The sequence below is a fragment of the Lepidochelys olivacea genome, assembly GCF_965140295.1.
Source record: "Lepidochelys olivacea isolate rLepOli2 genome assembly, chromosome: 1".
NCBI classification, from domain to species: Eukaryota; Metazoa; Chordata; order Testudines; family Cheloniidae; genus Lepidochelys; species Lepidochelys olivacea.
In genome coordinates, this window is record NC_140411.1 from 163,342,046 (window position 1) to 163,363,075 (window position 21,030).

The 21,030-nt window shown below is 42.6% G+C and overlaps 1 protein-coding gene across 3 annotated transcripts in view; it reads left to right on the top strand.

Moving 5' to 3' along the window:
* The window catches only part of KCNJ6 (potassium inwardly rectifying channel subfamily J member 6), a 226,825-nt gene that overhangs the window by 39,657 nt on the left and 166,138 nt on the right, over positions 1-21,030 (top strand). For 2 of the 3 annotated variants that reach the window (XM_084640222.1, XM_084640221.1), the window contains exon 2: positions 20,610-20,656. The exons of the other annotated variant lie outside the window; for it this stretch is intronic. In XM_084640222.1, coding sequence (XP_084496348.1) covers positions 20,632-20,656 — 25 coding nt within the window. In that variant the 5' untranslated portion in view covers positions 20,610-20,631. The remainder of the gene's footprint in view (positions 1-20,609; positions 20,657-21,030) is intronic. 3 annotated transcript variants of the gene reach the window in all.

Sequence of the window (21,030 nt, forward strand, 5' to 3'; positions counted from 1 at the left end):
GTGTTCAAGATCAGCAAGGATTTCACTGTTAAGCCAAGCTGGTTGCCTGCCATATTTACTATTCTTTCTACATATCGGGATGGTTTGTCCCTGTAACCTCAATAAGGATTCTTTAAAATACAGCCAGCTCTCCTGGACTCCTTTCCCCCTCATGTTATTCTCCCAGGGGATCCTGCCCATCAGTTCCCTGAGGGAGTCAAAGTCTGCTTTTCTGAAGTCCAGTGTCCGTATTCTGCTGCTCTCCTTTCTTCCCTGTGTCAGGATCCTGAACTCGACCATCTCATGGTCACTGCCTCCCAGGTTCCCATCCACTTTTGCTTCCCCTACTAATTCTTCCCGGTTTGTGAGCAGCAGGTCAAGAAGAGCTCTGCCCCTCGTTGGTTCCTCCAGCACTTGCACCAGGAAATTGTCCCCTACACTTTCCAAAAACTTCCTGGATTGTCTGTGCACCGCTGTATTGCTCTCCCAGCAGATATCAGGGTGATTGAAGTCTCCCATGAGAACCAGGGCCTGCGATCTAGTAACTTCCGTGAGTTGCTGGAAGAAAGCCTCGTCCATCTCATCCCCCTGGTCCGGTGGTCTATAGCAGACTCCCACCACGACATCACCCTTGTTGCTCACACTTCTAAACTTACTCCAGAGACACTCAGGTTTTTCTGCAGTTTCATACTTGAGCTCTGAGCAGTCATACTGCTCCTTCACATACAGTGCAACTCCCCCACTTTTTCTGCCCTGCCTGTCCTTCCTGAACAGTTTATATCCATCCATGACAGTACTCCAGTCATGTGAGTTATCCCACCAAGTCTCTGTTATTCCAATCACATCATAATTCCTTGACTGTGCCAGGACTTCCAGTTCTCCCTGCTTGTTTCCCAGGCTTCTTGCATTTGTGTATAGGCACTTGAGATAACTCACTCATCGTCCCTCTTTCTCAGTATGAGGCAGGACCCCTGCCCTCTCACGCGCTCGTGCTTGTGCTTCCTCCCGGTATCCCACTTCCCCACTTGCCTCAGGGCTTTGGTCTCCTTCCCCCGGTGAACTGAAGGGGGAATTGAACCCAGGTCTCCCGCATCCAAGGCAAAGTGTATTATTCCCCTGTATAGCCTGCAAGAAGAAAAATCCCTTATGTTTGTAGGCTTAAAAAAAAAAGTCAATATTACGAATAAGGAGGTGGAGGAAGAAGAGGAATCTTGGGATAGGGAGATAAGTAAGATTGCCCTGTAAATAGAGAAAGAAAAGGAGTCTAACATAGGGATGTCACAGAGCCCACAAGGGAGAGCCACACTGGAGGGAATGGGGAAATCTATAGCTAAGAAGTCCCTCAGGACTGAAGAGATGTTGAAGGACATGGAGCAACTTAGGAAACTCATTTACTGGTGCCTTTGTAACGGCAGTCTGATAGGCACTAAAATGCTAAATATCTCAGTTCTACTGTAGCATGTAACTTTTTCCCCCTTATGAGCCAATAACTAGTAACATTTTATTACCATTAACACTTAATTGGATTAGAAGAGACAAATTGATGGCTTTATGAACTGACCTTTAATTTCTGGTACCTAGCGTATTATTTCAGGAAAGACTGAAGTTTGATAAATCAACATGATAAAACGGGTGGCTCCACAACACGCTGGAAGTAGCTTTGGCTGTGTTTATGAAGGTATAGCCATGTGAACTGGCTCAGGGAAGCACAAAATTTGGTACGTTCTTTGCAGGGGCATCGTGTACATCTTTTGTTGTGGTTTGCATCCCACTCAGTTTCTCTCTGACACTCCAGTTCCAACACACCCAAAATCCAAAGAAAACTGCCTTTTGCCTTACTGTAGATTGAAACCGCTGAATCCTAGTGGTCTCCAGTTTTAATCTGAAGCCATAAATCCCTCTCCAACACTAAACACAGGTTTAGTGGCAGGCTCAAAAAACCTTTGTTAACTTAGCTACAATATCATGATGATAAAACCAAAGCCAGTTGAGATTCACCTGCTATGGAGGTTGGCTAATAATGTTTTGCACAGCTTTGGGCTTTACATCTGCATGTTCTGTACATATTATTAAACGTGATTATTATGGTTGTGCCTAAGGACCCACCATTGTGCTAGGCCCTGTACAGACTCAGACGTAGATAGTCCCTGTCCCAAAGAGCTTAAAATCTAAATAGACAAGACTGACACAGGGTGGGGGAGGAGAGGGAGGGTGAACGGAACAGAGCAGGGGAGAAGAGGGTAGGAAGGACAGGTGTGGAGTTAAACTGAGATGAAGAGGTGGGGGTGCAGTTTGGAGCAAACAGCCAATCAGCACAGGGCAGAGAACATCCAGTCTAAATTGCAGGAAGTTCTCAATGTCCAATGGTCCCAGCTTTGGCTCTTGGCTGGAGTCTCTGGCTGCTTCCTCTCTGCAGTTTTTCCCCAAGGCCACATGTGGGGGGACAGGGAGAGGTATCACCTGAATCCAAGTTCCCCACAGAATAATGCCAGGGGGGCAGGAAGTCTTCTCTGAACAGTACTGGATCAAGAGAGGTGGTGCTGACTGGGCTCCTTTTTACCCCCTCCCGCAAATTGCACCAATCCCTACTCCGGCTGTTTCTGTAGCTGCTCCTATCAGATTATGCCTTAGCTCTGAAAAGCTGTATATTGTGGCACATAAAAGTCCAAACTGATTATTTAATTTTGAGCAGACTTGTTTCACACTGACATTATTAGAAGGTGGATAATGTCAGGCTTGGGTATTAGTCTTCAATAAATACAAACAAAAAACATAACTTTTGTTTGACTAAAAAAGAGTCTCTTTCTTTCCTGCGTGGAGATACTAAAGCAACTAAGAAACAGCAATTGTTGTTAAGGATGTTATTGTGAGCATGTGGACTGAAGAAACAATCAAAATATTTTTACAAAAATGTTTTGTACCTCAGTGGGTACAGCAATGCTACAGGTATGCTAACTCCATGCGGAAGACAAAAACTTAACCAAAATCTGGATTTTTAAAATCAAACAGCCTGATTTACCTCAGCATTACTGTAGTTTGACACTGGTGTAACTCCACTGAGACACAGCTGGGTAAAACTGGAGCGATACAGTGATAAATTAGGCCCAACAACCAAAATCAATAACTGGAATTTAAATTTTGGCTCGGGGAGTAAATGACAATATTTAAAGAAATATTTTCATTGTCAGAGTTTCCATGCTGCCTGTCACAAATCCTATGCCTTATTTGTTTTCACATACATCCATTTTTAAAAGAACATGTTTGTAATGCTTAAAACACACAGGGCTGCTAAAAATCTGTGATTATCTGAGCTACATTGGCATTACAAGGCTAAAACTGAAGAACACAGAACAAGGGAGATTACCATTTCCCATTAAAATAAAGTAGTTATACTTAAATACATATAATCAGAGGACAAAAGGGAAGGTTGGTTCCTCTTGTAACATGCTCATCATTTAGGCCCTGTCAGATTCTCACTGTTAACTGTCAGCTCTGGATATTAAATGATTTGCGATCTGGAATGCTCAATCTGTTAATTTGGCTACACAAGTGATTAATAAAACATATTTTATTAGGCCCTTATTCTCTGAGACAATTAAGAGGTTTTCCAGATTAGTTCAAATGTGTTATCTTAATTTTCCATTTCAAATTCCCAGTCTGTGAATTTTCTTTAGATGTATATTACAGAAGGGATATAAAAATCCTGGATTGTGATTGGCTAAACTAATTGTGTGACCATACAATAGGACTATCAATCAGTTTGGAAATTCCCTCTATACAGATGACTTCATGATAACACAAAAATTTGGATCACCATCAATTAAAATTAGGGTAAAGATTTATAAGACCCATTTTATAATAGTGTAGGTCTTGTTCTTATTTATTTTTTAAATTAATCAGACTTTTACATTTAGATAGCATCTGTCATCCCCAAGCACATCAGTCTTTATACAGAGTATTTATGGGGATCACCTCAGAAATACAGTCACCGCAGCACGGGATGAAAGTTTCTTAATGGCTTGATCCAAAGCCCATTGAAGTAAGTGAGAACATGGACTACAATGAGCTTTGGATTATGCCCTAATACTACACAGCAACTCTACATGGAATCAGAAGATATAGATGGAAAAGGTTCATTAGCTCATCACCTGAGGAACGTTCTCTGAGATACAGGATTATTCCCTGAGAGACTATTTCTAGTGTTCTGTCCAAGCTAACTTTTAAAATGGCAAGCAATAGGGTGTCCACCACTTTTCTTCACATGCTATTCCACAGTCTAGTTCATCTCATTGTCAGGAAGGTCTTCCTGATTTTCAGCACCAAGTTTCCTGTTTTAATTTTCCCCTCGTAGTATCCTAGGTACTACACATACTCAACAATTCCTCTCCCACCCTGGTGCCTACAACATTCAAATACCTGTAGATGGTTACTGTGTCCACCCTTGATCATAACTCAGGGAAGCTATGCATATTTAGTCTTGCCAATCTTCGCAATTCAGTCTGTCCAGTCTTCTACTCGTTATTGTTGCTATGCTGTGAATTTGCCCCAATTTTTCAATCTCTTTCTGGAAACCTGATGCCCCAAACTTGAATGCAATATTGCAAGTGCAGTTGCAGCAGAGTCATCTAAAGGGGGAACGTTATGTCCCTGCTGCATAATCTGATATTTCGGCATTGACAGCCCATAATTACTTTGACCGTTTTTTCTGCCATATCGTTTCTGTATCTGAAGTTAGAAATATTGACTATGTAACAATTTCAACTGTGTTTTCACCTGGGGAATGCCCACCAGACTATGCAATCAACCTGGAATGGGCCATTAGGGAGAACAATAGGATTTTGAATATACTAATCTCCCTCCTTCTTGAGAAGTTTCCTGGGATGCTGCTTTGACACTGCAGGGTCAGGTGATCATGTCACCTGGTAGTGGATACAATCTTGGATTTTTAGTGTTTTTCCATTAAGAGGGGGATGCGGGCCAAACTGGGAAACAAAGGATTCCCGCCATATGCAAATCTTATTTAAGGCTGGGCAAAGAGTTAATCTTGGCTCTTCTCCACTTCCTCCCTGTCCAAGAAGGAAGACTGCTAAAAAACACCTGAAGAACAAAGGAACTAAGCTTGGGAGGGGGGCAGGGGCTGAGCCCAGGCAAGAGAGGTCTGGCCTGCAAGGAATACCTGGAAATTTAAGCTGCAAGCAGTGCAGTTTACCTTCAAGAAACTCTGCCACCTGCATGAAACAACGTTTAGGGTGAGAATTTGCTACTATTAACCATTAATTTAGTGTATTAAGTTTAGGTTGCATATTTTATTTCATTTGCTCAGTAATCTACTTTGATCTGTTTGCTGTCCCTTATAATCACTTAAAATATATATTTTGTAGTAAATAAATTTGTTTTTTGTTTGTTCTATAACCAGTTTGTGTAATTCATAATGGGGGCCAAGAAACTGTGCATATCTTCCTCCACACTGAAGGAGGGAGCAAACTTCATGAGCTTATGTTGTTATAGATCTCTGTACAGTGCAAAACAATATAATTTTGGGTTTGCACCCCAAAGGAGGTGTGCACCTGACTGCTGGGCAATTGCCCAGCTGAAAGCCTTCCCATGTAGCGCCAATTTCAATATCGGTGTCATTGTGCAACTGGGTGTGTTGCTGCATGCGTGTGTGTGTACAGCAGGACAGGATGAGGGAGTCCAGGCTGGTGGAACCCCAGTACATCAGGGGGCACCCTGGAGTGGGGGATAAGCCGTGTCAGAGAGTCATTGCAATGGGGATTTAAGGCAGTTGGGCACCAAGGTAAAGTAGCCTAATAATGAAGTCTACAGAGTTAGTGTTGCAGGAGAGCCCTATAAGGAAAGTGGAGTATAGTTATGTAGATACCATTTTGTAAATTATATCATACAATGCACACTTCAGATGAAGTGGCTAAAGCTATGTATCCGTCAGTAAAGCTGTGTGATGATTTTAACTCAACAGTTTTTGGGTTTCAGAATTAGCTGTGAATTTGGAACGCTCTGAGATTTGCATGTGAACCTCTAAAAGAGAATTCACCAGGGACATTCCCTTTCCCTGTATTTCTACAGGTCCACTGGGAGTTCTAGAAAAAGTTCCAGTCTGGGCAATTACATTCTGCAAAGCCAAATTCCATCTCTGGTTTAGAATAGGATAAGGTATTTCTCATTTTCTCTCCTAAACTGCTGTTATAAATGCCACTGAAGATAGAGATATAATACAAAGGGATCCACAGAAATTAGAAACGGCAGAAAGTAACAAAATGAGCTTCCATATGGAAAACTAAGCTAATTTATCTGGGGGGAAGTAATCTGAAGCACATGTACTCAATGGGAAGGAGAACTTGGAAAGCTGTAATACCTCAGGGTGATAGTAAGGCACTAAATTAGATGAGTTTGCAAGTGACATGATCACCTGACCCTGCAGTGTCAAAGCAGCATCCCAGGAAACTTCTCAAGAAGTCAGGGTCTGGTGATCATGTCACTTGCAAACTCATCTAATTTTGTGCCTTACTATCACCCTGAGGTATTACAGCTTTCCAAGTTCTCCTTCCCATTGAGTACATGTGCTTCAGATTACTTCCCCCCAGATAAATTAGCTTAGTTTTCCATATGGAAGCTCATTTTGTTACTTTCTGCCGTTTCTAATTTCTGTGGATCCCTTTGTATTATATCTCTATCTTCAGTGGCATTTATAACAGCAGTTTAGGAGAGAAAATGAGAAATACCTTATCCTATTCTAAACCAGAGATGGAATTTGGCTTTGCAGAATGTAATTGCCCAGACTGGAACTTTTTCTAGAACTCCCAGTGGACCTGTAGAAATACAGGGAAAGGGAATGTCCCTGGTGAATTCTCTTTTAGAGGTTCACATGCAAATCTCAGAGCGTTCCAAATTCACAGCTAATTCTGAAACCCAAAAACTGTTGAGTTAAAATCATCACACAGCTTTACTGACGGATACATAGCTTTAGCCACTTCATCTGAAGTGTGCATTGTATGATATAATTTACAAAATGGTATCTACATAACTATACTCCACTTTCCTTATAGGGCTCTCCTGCAACACTAACTCTGTAGACTTCATTATTAGGCTACTTTACCTTGGTGCCCAACTGCCTTAAATCCCCATTGCAATGACTCTCTGACACGGCTTATCCCCCACTCCAGGGTGCCCCCTGATGTACTGGGGTTCCACCAGCCTGGACTCCCTCATCCTGTCCTGCTGTACACACACACGCATGCAGCAACACACCCAGTTGCACAATGACACCGATATTGAAATTGGCGCTACATGGGAAGGCTTTCAGCTGGGCAATTGCCCAGCAGTCAGGTGCACACCTCCTTTGGGGTGCAAACCCAAAATTATATTGTTTTGCACTGTACAGAGATCTATAACAACATAAGCTCATGAAGTTTGCTCCCTCCTTCAGTGTGGAGGAAGATATGCACAGTTTCTTGGCCCCCATTATGAATTACACAAACTGGTTATAGAACAAACAAAAAACAAATTTATTTACTACAAAATATATATTTTAAGTGATTATAAGGGACAGCAAACAGATCAAAGTAGATTACTGAGCAAATGAAATAAAATATGCAACCTAAACTTAATACACTAAATTAATGGTTAATAGTAGCAAATTCTCACCCTAAACGTTGTTTCATGCAGGTGGCAGAGTTTCTTGAAGGTAAACTGCACTGCTTGCAGCTTAAATTTCCAGGTATTCCTTGCAGGCCAGACCTCTCTTGCCTGGGCTCAGCCCCTGCCCCCCTCCCAAGCTTAGTTCCTTTGTTCTTCAGGTGTTTTTTAGCAGTCTTCCTTCTTGGACAGGGAGGAAGTGGAGAAGAGCCAAGATTAACTCTTTGCCCAGCCTTAAATAAGATTTGCATATGGCGGGAATCCTTTGTTTCCCAGTTTGGCCCGCATCCCCCTCTTAATGGAAAAACACTAAAAATCCAAGATTGTATCCACTACCAGGTGACATGATCACCTGACCCTGCAGTGTCAAAGCAGCATCCCAGGAAACTTCTCAAGAAGGAGGGAGATTAGTATATTCAAAATCCTATTGTTCTCCCTAATGGCCCATTCCAGGTTGATTGCATAGTCTGGTGGGCATTCCCCAGGTGAAAACACAGTTGAAATTGTTACATAGTCAATATTTCTAACTTCAGATACAGAAATGATACATGCATAAAATTGGATAATCACATTCAGTAAATCATAACCTTTCCAATGATATCTCACATGACCCATCTTGCATAAACCATATCTTAATTATGCCATATTTATATCTTAAGCATATCTCTATAAAGAATATGGGGCGTAGCGTCACACTTTCATTACTACCTTTTTATAGATTCCAAGGCCAGAAGGGAACATTGTGATCATCTAGTCTGACCTCCTGTATAACACAGGCCACAGAACTTCCCAAAAATATTTCCTAGAGCACATCTTTTAGAAAAAGATCTGATCTTGATTTAAAAATGGTCAGTAATGGAGAATCTACCATGAACCTTGGTAAAGTGTTCCAATGATTAATTACTCTCACTGTTAAAAATGTATGCCTCATTACCAATCTGAAATATTCCTGTAATTCTCCTATTTCCATCTATTAATGGACAAATACCATTGTTAGGATTCTTTTTCTTCCCAATATACTTATCGTCATTCTTATTGTCCTTAACTCAGCTGTCCATAAATTTCTCCTTATGTCCCTTTGCTTTCCTTTTCAATTTTCCACAATTCCTAGCTTCTGATTTATATTCATTATTGTCAACTTTCCCTTTCTTCCATTTGTTTTATATATAATAGCTGCCTTCACTTCCCACCTAAACCAGGTCTTTTTTTGGGGGGGGGTACTCAATACGGCTTTCTTCCTCAGCTGTGAGATTGTGGCTTTTGGGGCATCGAGTACAGTGAACTTCAAAAATTCCCAAATATTATTCCTATTTTTTCTGATTAAATTCTTCCTCCGAGCTGGTCTGGCTCATAATTGTTTTCATCTTTGTGCAATTGGCCCTTTTAAAGTGCCAACTATATATATTACTGGTCTGGACTTTATCATATTTATAATATACAAACACAAAGTCATGATCACTTGTACCTAAACTACTATTAACTTTTAGTTCTGTGATCATTTTCTCTTTATCGATGAAGATGAGGTCTAATATAGAATTCTTCCACATTAGATGCAACACTTATTGAGCTAGGAAAGTGTCATCTATAATATTTAGAAAATCCAAGGATATTTTAGTACTGGCAGCATGAGACCTCTAGTATGCGTCACTCAAATTAAAGTCTCTCGTGATCAAACAGCTTTTATTCCTGCATATTAGCGATAGGTGCATAAATCACTGGTCATCCTGTTCCCTACTGTGATTTGTTGGCCTGTAGCAGACACCAGCTAATCCCATATCTTTTGCTTTACTGTTAGGACATTTATCCACAAGCATTCAAGATTGATAACTCAGACAAAAACAGTGACTTTGAAACAGACAATGCCACTTTTGACATTGAATGCCACTCTCCTTCCTCTTTTGCCCATTCGATCCTTCCTAAAAGAGTTATAATAATCAATTTTAATATTCCAATCACATGAATCATCCCACCAGGTTTCAGTAATACCAACTAGATTAAATTTATACTCATAAACTGAACAATTCCAGTCCTCTTGTTTGTTACCCAGGCTCCAAGCATTGGTGTATAGGCAATTAAAGAATTTCTTCTCTTCATATCTTTTGGTTCCTTGATAAAAATTTTTCCTCAGTATCTTGATTTTGTGCTAAATGAGTATTCATTTCTTCTCTTTTTATCTTCCCTTTTTGCTATTACTTTAACACCCTCTTGACTACTCTAGCCAGCCTGTCCCAAGGTGATTGGTTCCCTTTCTATTGAGGTGAAGGCCATCCAAACTATACAGCCTCCTCTCCCCACAGAAGGTGGACCAATGTTCCACAAAACCCAAACCCTCCACCCTGCAACACTTACCTAGTCAGCACTTCAGTTCCAGAATCTTCTGTGCATTCTATCTTCCTTCCCTCATGGGACAGGAAGGATCTCAGAGAAGGTCACTTGGACATTCTTCTTTTTCTGAGTTCCCTGAGTCATCTGTTATCTGTGAGATATTGGCACTAATGACACTGTTGCAGGATATGAATCATCAGCAATGTAAACTTCAGAAGCTTTTCCAGTCTTAGAGTGATGTCTCATGTCTTGGCTCCGGGAAGACAGCACACTGTCCATCCTGCTGTCTGCCTGTCCTTTGCAGAATTTTTCATTATTATTATTCTGAGTATTGAATACCCTACTAGGAGCATCTGTCTTCCTTGGGTGGCTGGAGATTTTTGTGGGCAAGCTTGGTTTTCTTACAGGGTGGGCCGAGCTGCCATCGATGGGTGTGTCCCTTACATTTCTCCTAGCTGCTTCAAGGGAATGACCTCAAAAGATTTCCTTCACAGTTTCCATGCTGGGGACTTGGTATCAATTGGTAACTTTTAGTTATGTGGAATTCCTCCTGGTCCTCAGAAGGACTAGATCCACTATGGGGACTTAGTTCATTGCAACACTGAGCCTCACTGCAGTGGGATCCACAGCCCCGAATTAGTTGCCCAGGCTCCCTATACAATGCATAAGGAGAGTTATGCACCTAAAGAATGAGATCTACAGAAGTCAGCATGCTGAGCATGGAGCCACTTAAACTACCCAATAGGAAATGCTAAGGATGGGGGTTGGGCCTAGGCCCCACCTCTCAAAGCGACTTAAGTGCCTAAATTGAGGCTAGAGGGAGGCGCTTATCTTCGCTTGGGATTCACAGCAGCCATGAACTGTGCTGAAATTAAGCACTACGCCCAGCCAGTCCTTTCTCACAAACAGAGGAGGAGGAAGAGGAGGAGGAGGAGCCCTCCTGATTCCCTACTGGGTAGAATACTCACATGGGATTCTGGCCAAGAGGAACAGAGACTTGAACCTGGGTTTCCTACCTGGATTAACCAGGAAGCTATGGGGTACTCTGGGGTAGGTTGAACTGTTCCACTTTGCATTAAATATTTAAATATTCATTGGAGGAGGGGCATGATTATGACTTACCCACATCCCAGGAGAGTGCCCTAACCACTGGGCTACCAAGTCATTCTTACTTTCTGTCTAGCTCAACAAATATATAAGTGGCCTCAGAGCATGCCGACCAGCTCAGACCTCATTGGCAAGATAGGCAGGGAAATGCCTAGTGGGGGAATCTGGTTGAAGTTTAGGTATGAGCTAGGCACTGGACACATGAATTTTAGCAGCTCTGCACATGCTCAGAGAAGTTTAGGTCCTATGGGGACTTTATCGACAGAAACTTAGGTGCCAACAGGATTAGGCAGCAACTGAGCAGGGGTTTTGAGGATCTAAAATTTGAACTTAGGAGACCAAAGTGGATCTAAACAAAAAAGTCTAACTTCTCAATGGACAGAAGTACATATACATGCCACCTGGGCTAAGCAAAATAAATAAACGCTCTGTGGTTTTAGCTAGCACAGCTGTGTTGGTAGAGAGATATTTAAAAGGGTTTGAGGGCTTCAAGTTAAACCTTCAGGTGTGCTGTAGGACTTTTGTAATGACAGATGAAAATCAGATGTGTATTTTGTCTTTCATAGCAAAGATACTAAGAAGCTAAATCTGCCTTTAATTACATGACAATATCACCACTTTTTTTACCTTTTACTTTTGCTCCACCCCCCCCCGATATTTCATCATTATTCTACAAACTGTAAATGCTCCCATTATTTCCTTACCAATGCCTTCAAATGCTATTTAAATAGCTCTTCTACAGCTGACAGCAGAAGCTGCAAGTATTTAACTGCATAAAAAGGTAAAAGAGAAATGTTCATAAAATAACCTGCGTATCTTGGCAGCATTAGCACAATAAATTAAGTAGATTTTTGAAATCAGCAGTGCTGAGACTCACTGCCAAAGGTGGCTTCTTAAAAATATTTTTCAGATTCATGTTCTCTGCAGTGGAATATTGTTAATGTAAAGATATGAGAAAATCTTAAGGTTATTTGATCAAAAATGATAAATTGTGATTTACTGTAGCTCAATCCTTACTTAAAATGCCAAACATGACTTTCTTTCTCGTGAATACAAGTACACTGTACTCTCTCTTGCTCATACACATCTTAGGCATTTTCTCCTGTTCAAAATATTCTTTCATTTATTCTTATTCTGGCAGATTCAGGGAGATTAATGAAAAGTATGCTTACATCCTAAGCATTACTAGGGTCAACAACATTTACCTGTTATTCCTGCTCTTAGAAAGCATTTCTACTCCCAAACCTATCCCACACCACCACCAGTGTGTGGAAAGATTATTCAAATGCTCCTAAGATGTTAATGCTTATATTATGCAGCTAATCAATTCAGTTTTTTCTACAGCAGATTTCACATACTATTCTCCATGCTATGTACCTTGGCTCTAATAGGAGCTGAAAAACTTGCTCAAAGTGAGAGCTTGATTTTTGTGGCTAGGAAAAATTGAGGTTTTCAAATGCATATCTCATGGACCAATGTGAATGATGGGGAAAGTGCTAATACAGCACAGTACTAGAGTGTGCTGCATTATTTGAGGTCCTACAGATGAGATGTTAAACGTGGTCTTTTCTTCTGTGTCTAGTATGTGCCCAGGTGGAAATGAAAGATCCTGTGGCACTTTTTTGAAAAAAGAGTAACTCCAACACCCTAGTCAGAGAGGATTTTGACTAAATTAGGCTCTACTTTCCAAGGTTGTGTGTAGACTATTCCTGAGCGAATAACGCATAATGACTGCTGCATTTGCCTACACACCATCACTGAACAACAAGTGTCTAAATCATTTCTGTAAAGCATTTGGGGATGTCTTGAGTATGAAAGGCGCTACATAAAATGAAATTCTATTATTCTCTTTTAATAGTGTATCAAACAGAACACTATTTCTGTGCAGTTTTGAAAAGTAATTTAAGATATCCCAAGATAGATTACACCATCCTACAAGCTCATTGAGGTAAAAGTTGCATTTAGTGGTTAATTAGCCACTACCAAAGAGGATATATCAATGCAATTACTAGGGATTTGTCACTGAATTTCTTTTGAAAATGACAAAACTCCACAAAAAGATAGTATAATAAAAACAGTATATTTCCGTTCTGATCCATAGTTGGAAATGTATGGCCAATAATAAGGTAAGGAAATACTAATAAGAGGTTTTAACTAGAAATGTGCTAAACGCCCTCCAATTTATTAGTGCACATCTGCATATATAGTACAGTCACTCTTGTCACCACCTTGTTATCAAACCAAACTAAAGGACAATGATCTAAATAGCTTAATCCAAGTCAAAGGAAACACTATAGTCAGTGATGAGCTTGAACCGGTTGTTAAATTTAGAAGCCCTTTTAGAACCGGTTGTTCTGCGATGGACAACCGGTCTCTAAAGGGCTTCTAAATTTAACCGGCCAAAAGTGGCACCCTGGGCGCCGACTCCATGGGTGCTCCAGCCCTGGAGCACCCAAGGGGAAAATTTGGTGGGTGCAGAGCACCCACCGGCCCCAGCTCACCTCCGCTCCGCCTCCTCCCCTGAACGCGCTGCCCCACTCTGCTTCTCCGCCCCCCCACCCCAGGCTTCCCGCGAATCAGCTGTTCATGCAGGAAGCTGGAGCAGGTTGAGAAGCAGGCCACAGCTTCCCGCTCAGGCCCAGGGAGGTGGAGGGGAGCTGGGGCAGGGGGACGTGAGGAGGGCCGCCTGCACCGCAGCAGGTAAGCCGGCGGGGGGGTGGGGGGGGCGCAGGGGAACCTCTCCCTTCCCCAGCTCACCTCCGCCACACTCGGCCTGAGCGGGAAGCCACCGTCTGCTTCTCAGCCCTCCCCGGCTTCCCGCCGAACAGCTGATTCACGGGAAGCCAGGCCGGGGGGAGGGCGGGGCAGAGAAGCAGAGCGGGGCCACAAGTTCAGGGGAGGAGGCAGAGTGGAGGTGAGGTGAGCTGGGGCCGGGAGCTGCCAGTGGGTGCTCTGCACCCACCAAATTTTCCCCATGCGTGCTCCAGCCCCGGAGCACCCAGGGAGTCGGCGCCTAAGGCGCCACTTTTGATGTGATCAGTGCGGGGAGTGGCCGCTCCCTCTGCTCCCCCCAGCTACACTCCCCCGCCCCTAGGAGCTAGAGGGACCTGCCTGATGCTTTCTGGGAGCTGCTCCAGGTAAGCACCGCCGGGACTCCCCACCTCACGCCCCAGCAGTTGCCTCTGGCTCTTAGGCGTGGGGTGGGCACCCACTACGGTGGCCCATAAGACCCTCCTGCCTGGTTCTGGGGGCAGTGGTCCTGGGGGGGGTGTCAAGGAACGCAGGGGGCTTGGATGTGGCAGGTGTCCCGGGGCGGTCGGGGGGGGGCAACGACCCCCTCGTGGGATGAAGAGGGAACCCGTTAAGATTTTGGCAGCTCATCACTGACTATAGTTGAGGAAAACATTACAATAGATTTTACTATCCTTTCATAAGATTCACAGAAGAATTGCAAAAAGAATATGTCTCAGCCCATGCTTATTCACTGCAACTCAGGTGGCTTTAATACTCCACATTTTGATTACTCTTGGGTTTCATTTGGGATACAGGTGATTTTCCCCTTCCACTCATGTGTGATTCACATATTGTCATGTGCAACACTAGGACCTAAGGAATTTCAAGTCTCTGCTACCTTTCCAGACGGTCCTGATATACATCCTGTGACAGAATGCCAAGGACTCAGGAGCAGGCAACCAGACAGGTTTTTACACAAGGGTCGCCATTTTTCTTTAGAACACAGTGCATGATATGAAGCCAAACATGGTATACTGGCCAAGAGGGCATAATAATGCGGCTGCCACTGTCTCAGTACTGTGTGTGACACTGATCTAGACTCAAATCACAGCAAGTAGTGCAGTGCCACAGTCTGACAATGCAATATCAGGCTGTTCTATGTTTGCCTTAAGACAGCATATAGAAAGCATGTATCCCTAAGTTTCTCAACGTACACTGGAACAGGTTAACAACAGGGAACAACAATGGTGTTTGAAGTGTACTGCAGCCTCCAACAAACCCATCAAAAAGAACCACGGCTGAACGTGTAGCTCAGAGAAAGACAAGAAATACAGGTTTCAGAGTAACAGCCGTGTTAGTCTGTATTCGCAAAAAGAAAAAGAGGACTTGTGGCACCTTAGAGACTAACCCATTTATTTGAGCATGAGCTTTCGTGAGCTACAGCTCACTTCATCGGATGCATACTGTGGAAAGTGTAGAAGATCTTGTTATATACACACAAAGCATGAAAAAATACCTTCTCCCACCCCACTCTCCTGCTGGTAATAGTCACGCGATTACAGACATGAAAGTCGCTATTTTACAACAAAAAAACTTCAAATCCAGACTCCAGAAAGCGAGAAACTGCTGAATTGGAATTCATTTGCAAATTGGATACAATTAACTTAGGCTTGAATAGAGATTGGGAGTGGCTTAGTCATTACGCAAGGTAGCCTATTTCCCCTTGTTTTTTCCTACCCCCCCCCCCCGACGTTCTTGTTAAACCCTGGATTTGTGCTAGAAATGGCCCACCTTGATTATCATACACAATGTAAGGAGAGTGGTCACTTTGGATAAGCTATTACCAGCAGGAGTGTGAGTTTGTTGGGGGGGGGGGGTGAGAAAACCTGGATTTGTGCTGGAAATGGCCCAACTTGATTATCATACACATTGTAAGGAGAGTGGTCACTTTAGATAAGCTATTACCAGCAGGAGAGTGGGGTGGGAGGAGGTATTTTTTCATGCTTTGTGTGTATATAATAAGATCTTCTACACTTTCCACAGTATGCATCCGATGAAGTGAGCTGTAGCTCACGAAAGCTTATGCTCAAATAAATTGGTTAGTCTCTAAGGTGCTACAAGAAATACAGATTCTCTGGAGACAAAGAGAATCCACAATCCCTTGAGTGAAATGATGGCTGCTAATAGCTAGCCCATTTCAGTTGAGGAGTGTGCTTTGATCAGCTGATCAAACTGCAGGAGCCTTGTTACCAGCTCCTATCCTACACAGTGATCCTGGGTTGGAATGAAGGAGGCCATCTGAAAGTACTAATATTGGTAGGTGGGGAGGAAGGTGGGATTTAAAGCAGTTTTTTTTTAAATAAGTCCAAGCTAAGGTGCTTTATGTAGCAATATATTTTTCATACACCAGTTTACTAACACCACAAAAAGGTAGAATCTGCCTCCTGCACTTTGTACTCATATTGTGCTTTCCTTGCTGAGATGGATGTGGGCATGCAGGAAGTCCCTTATCCACACCGCACATTTGTTCAAGAGCAGGACATAGCAGCAGCCCAAACACTTAGGGCAGGTCTACACTACCGCCTAAGTCAATATAACTTACAGTGCTCAGGCGTGTGAAAAAGCCCCTCCCCCACCCCAAGGGACACAAGTTTCGTGCAGACTACACCGGCGCTATGTTGGTGGGAGACACATAGCTTCCGCTTCTCACCAAGGGGGAGCTGTTATGCTGACGGGAGAACAATCTCCTACCAACATAGCATGTCTTTACCAGACGTGCTACAGCGGTGCAGTTGCACCGATGTAGCGCTGTAGTGTAGACTTGCCCTCAGAGGAGCACAAGGACTGCTTGCTCTTGCTTGCCCCAGGATCATACAAGAGGTGGGGCCATGGCCCTAATACGCCCTGTGCATCAGCCCATAAAGCTAACATACCAGAGGGATCATTCTGTGCCAGCCTAATACTAGTGCAAACAACACACCTCCCTGTATCTGGAGAGACTGAGTGAGAGTTAATCTCCCTGGTGCTCCATCTGCGGTGGCAGCTCTGTACCATCTCTTACCTAAGGGAGCCTGGGAGCTTAAATTCATAAATTTGCTAGACACTAAAAATCATGGTCTTAATAAAGACACTGATTTATGGCTTATTACAGCCATCTGTAACCCATTAACAACCCCCCACCATTTCATCATATGACTGCAGGGCTGTTAATGGCCCACTTCACCTTGAACTGTCCCTTAGAATACGTGGTAACTACTTACGCTGTCCTATCTGTTTGATCATGTATTTAGCTGTGGCACTCTGAGAACATTCCCAGACCTGAAGAAGAGCTCTGTGGAGCTTGAAAGCTTGTCTCTCTCCTCAACAGAAGTTGGTCCAATAAAACATATTACTTCACCCACCTTGTCTCTAATATTCTGGGACTGACATGGCTACAACAACACTGCATACAACAATGTCCACATGAAGTTCAGTTCTACTCTGAAAAGTGACAATGGTAAAAATAGCAACTTCTTGCTCCCATTGTGTGTTCAGAGTCAAAAAAAATTTTTTTTTCCTTTTTAAAAAATGTGTGTCAGAGCTCATCTAGCTAGAGGAGTGAGCGCTAGATTCCTTCCTTTTCATTAGAGCTAGTTGCAAATTCACAAAATTTGCAATTTTGACAACAGTTTGTCAGAATTTTTTTTAAAACAAAAATGGGCTGAAATTTCTGACTAGAATTTAATTCTGCTTTTGGAGGTATATGAAAAATTTCAAATCTTCACAGAAATTTTGATTTTCAACAGTAACAAAAAAGAAATGAATTTTTTTTTCAAACCAGCTCTATTGTTAACTAAGTTCCAAAAGCAGATTCTTTACCATCTGAAGAAGAGATGCCAGAGTATAAGATGATTTAGTAGTTTCCAATAGACAAAAAATTATTTAAATATTCTAAAACTGCTGCAACAAGCTGAATCTTGGTTGTCATCTTGGGTTCTCTCTGTGATAGGCGATCCAGGTTGGTAATGTTTTTAGAAGCTTGAATTGCTCAGATTTCTTTTTAAATCTGGTACAATACAATGGCAAAACTGCTCATTGAAATTCAAGTTTTTGCTCCAATAAGAGTCTGTTACTGATTCACTGATCATTGTCTCTGCTTCACGTAAGCATTTATCTGAGAGTGTTTCAGGTCATTATTGTAGGAAAGTGGACATTCTGTTAGGATTTCAGTGTGCTAGGTTCTCCTAAACCAGTGGTTCCCAAACTTGTTCCGCCACTTGTGCAGGGAAAGCTCCTGGCGGGCCGGGCCAGTTTGTTTACCTGCCACGTCTGCAGGTTCAGCCGATGGCAGCTCCCACTGGCCACGGTGCTCACTGGAAGCAGCACATCCCTCGGCCCGCGCCACTTCCAACAGCTCCCATTGGCCTGGAGCAGCGAACCGCGGCCAGTGGGAGCCGCGACCGGCCGAACCTGTGGACGTGGCAGGTAAACAAACCAGCCCGGCCCGCCAGGGGCTTTCCCTGCACAAGCGGCAGAACAAGTTTGGGAACCACTGTCCTAAACAGATACTTGGTCATTATCAGAGTTCAAAATGACAAAACTGTCTAGCCCTATCCTTCTTTATTACACTAGATATTTTATTTTAACGAATAGAATGACATTCTAGTCTCCTCCTCCCTCATTATGAGGCCTTATCATTAGCAGGGCTGTTCAATAATATTGAAGACTAAATACTTAATTGTTAATATTATAACTTGTTTCTGTCTGATAGATCTAGCCCTTTGTCTTCAGAGCCAAAAGTTTGTCTTCAATTGACTATTCGTTCATCTGTCAACTATAAATTCGGTAACAGAATTTGATCTTAAAAACACTTCTGAGTAATTTAAAAAAACAGACATGATACGGATAAGGATTTTCAAAGGGATAAGTGTTTTGCCTTGATGCTGGATATTATAGAAGTCACTAATCTACAACATTCTGAATATTTCTCTCTATTATTGGCACTGCTGCGTTGGTTCTAATTAGTGCTCTCTCTCTCATTCTTCCTTTTCACAACAATGCAAAAACCTGGCTCCACATTGCTACCTTATGAGTATGGCTTGGGTCATTAACCTTACTCACCTTCACTGACTTGGAGCGTGACCTTAACTCTGTCACACAGTGCGAAATATATTGTGTGACAGATACAGCAGAGCAACATTATTTAGTATCCTTCTGTTAAAGTCACAAATTCTAATTCTTTCTATTGCTAAGAAATGTTAGATTTGTGGGATTTTTGTTAGTAAAACTCTTGGGTTTTGAGATAAACATAGAAGCAAATTAGTTCACATACAATTTTTCAGATACTTGTTCTGAGTAGCAGCCAGCACTGGATTAAGACATGGGGACTATAGGTCCCGTGCCTAGAGCCTTGGCTCCCAGAGCTATGTAATATCAGAATTTCAGCTTTCATTTTAAAAAAAATACATGTGGAGGGTTAGCTCTCAGATTTGTGAGCAGCATGTAAACATGACCCAAGGTAATTCATGCAGTGATGTAGACCCATCTTCCAGCAGACAGAGTTGCCTGGCTCCCAAACCACCGCCTCCTACTCTGGGTGCGGCCCCCACAACAGATGCTCAAGGGAAAAGGGGTCCTTACCACTACACCCACCACTGGCAAGGGAGACAGCACCACCAGTCCAGAGTAGAAAAGTGGTCCCCACCTCCTGTACACAGCCAAGAGATGGGCCCCAGACACTGAAGAAGGAGGCGTCCCCGCTTCTAGCTCAGGTGTCATCTAGGTACCTGGGAGGAAGGGCATCACAGACACTACCTCATCTCCTAGCAGATGGGAGAGGCCCAGCTACTGATACCCCACACAGGGGTGAAGCCGTGGGCTTTGAAGGAATTCGGGGGACACACATCAGGGCAAAGTCCCAACCTGGGACACGCCTAGAGCCCCAGGATTATTTTAATTCTGCACTGTTAACTACCTGAGTCTGCATGCATCTTGCACCAGAGAGAGTCACCAAACCCCAAACTGCCACTAGAACACACCAGGCCCTCACTGCTCTGACCAGGACAAGTCTGCATAACAAACCACGCTGTGCTGGGGCCCGAGCTACAGCCCACTGTCAGTCAGTGGGAGTCTATTGAATTCAATTGGCTTTGGATCAGGCCTTAGCAATGAGGGGCTTAGCAGCAGCAGACCCAACAAACAATGTGACCAGAACAAGGAAACAGATTTTAGGAAGTTTTTTATTTTTAAGCTTGTACAGTATTTTTTATGCAAACAAACAGCACAAAGGAACAAGTGGATGGTTAGGTGGAGCATATGCATCCTTATGTGCCATAGGGATAAATGAACTGACTTGTTGATTGGTTCCTTTCAGTGTTTATTTTCAATGGTTTGACATTCACCCAAACTGCCTAACCTCTCCACTATCATTTCTTTATCTAAAGTGTCATCTGAGGGGGTTCACTAGAACTGAGATGTCTTAAAGCATTGCAGTGTGGAAAAGAAAGAGCAATTTCCTCCTCCACAGTCTCTTTGATAGAAGAAGTTCAATACCTCTATCTACACACACATGCTTCTCATACTTCATGAATACAGTTCAAGCACAATAAGAGCTCCCTAAGGAAGGGCCCATTTAACAGCAAAATTAGAACAACAAAACACTGTAGAAGTATCTGGAGGATTTTCCTGTTCAAAAAATTTGATCATTGATTATTCCAACATTATTTAGGAAATAAGATATACAAAGAAGTGATTCAGACGACAATATCCCACATAGCACCACCTCCAGTCAAGTGTATTTTATATATATTTGTTTGTTTTTATTTTGTCTCTAGGAGAAGCACAAAAGAGAAAGAGATGGCCAAATTGACAGAGTCGATGAGTGAGTACAAATAGGAAGTTCAACTTTTTTCCTCCCTACTCGTTTTGTTTTTTCATACAATAGCACAAAAAATAGGAAATACTTCCTGGAAACAAAGATTTCTTCCAAGCCCATTACTCACCCCCACCTCCATGCCTTGAATCATTCCTTTCTTAAACCCCACTTGAAGACAAGACAAATTTCTCCTTCCTCACACCTATTCTTTTATTAAAGTAGATTTATTTGGGTCTTTGTGGATTTAGGTCCTTATCCAGCTAAGTACATGTTTGACTTCAATGGGATTACTCTTAGTTCTAAAGTTGATAGGACTACTAAAGTCAAGCACATGATTTAAGCACTATACTGGATCAGGGCCATAGTGTAAATTCTTACAC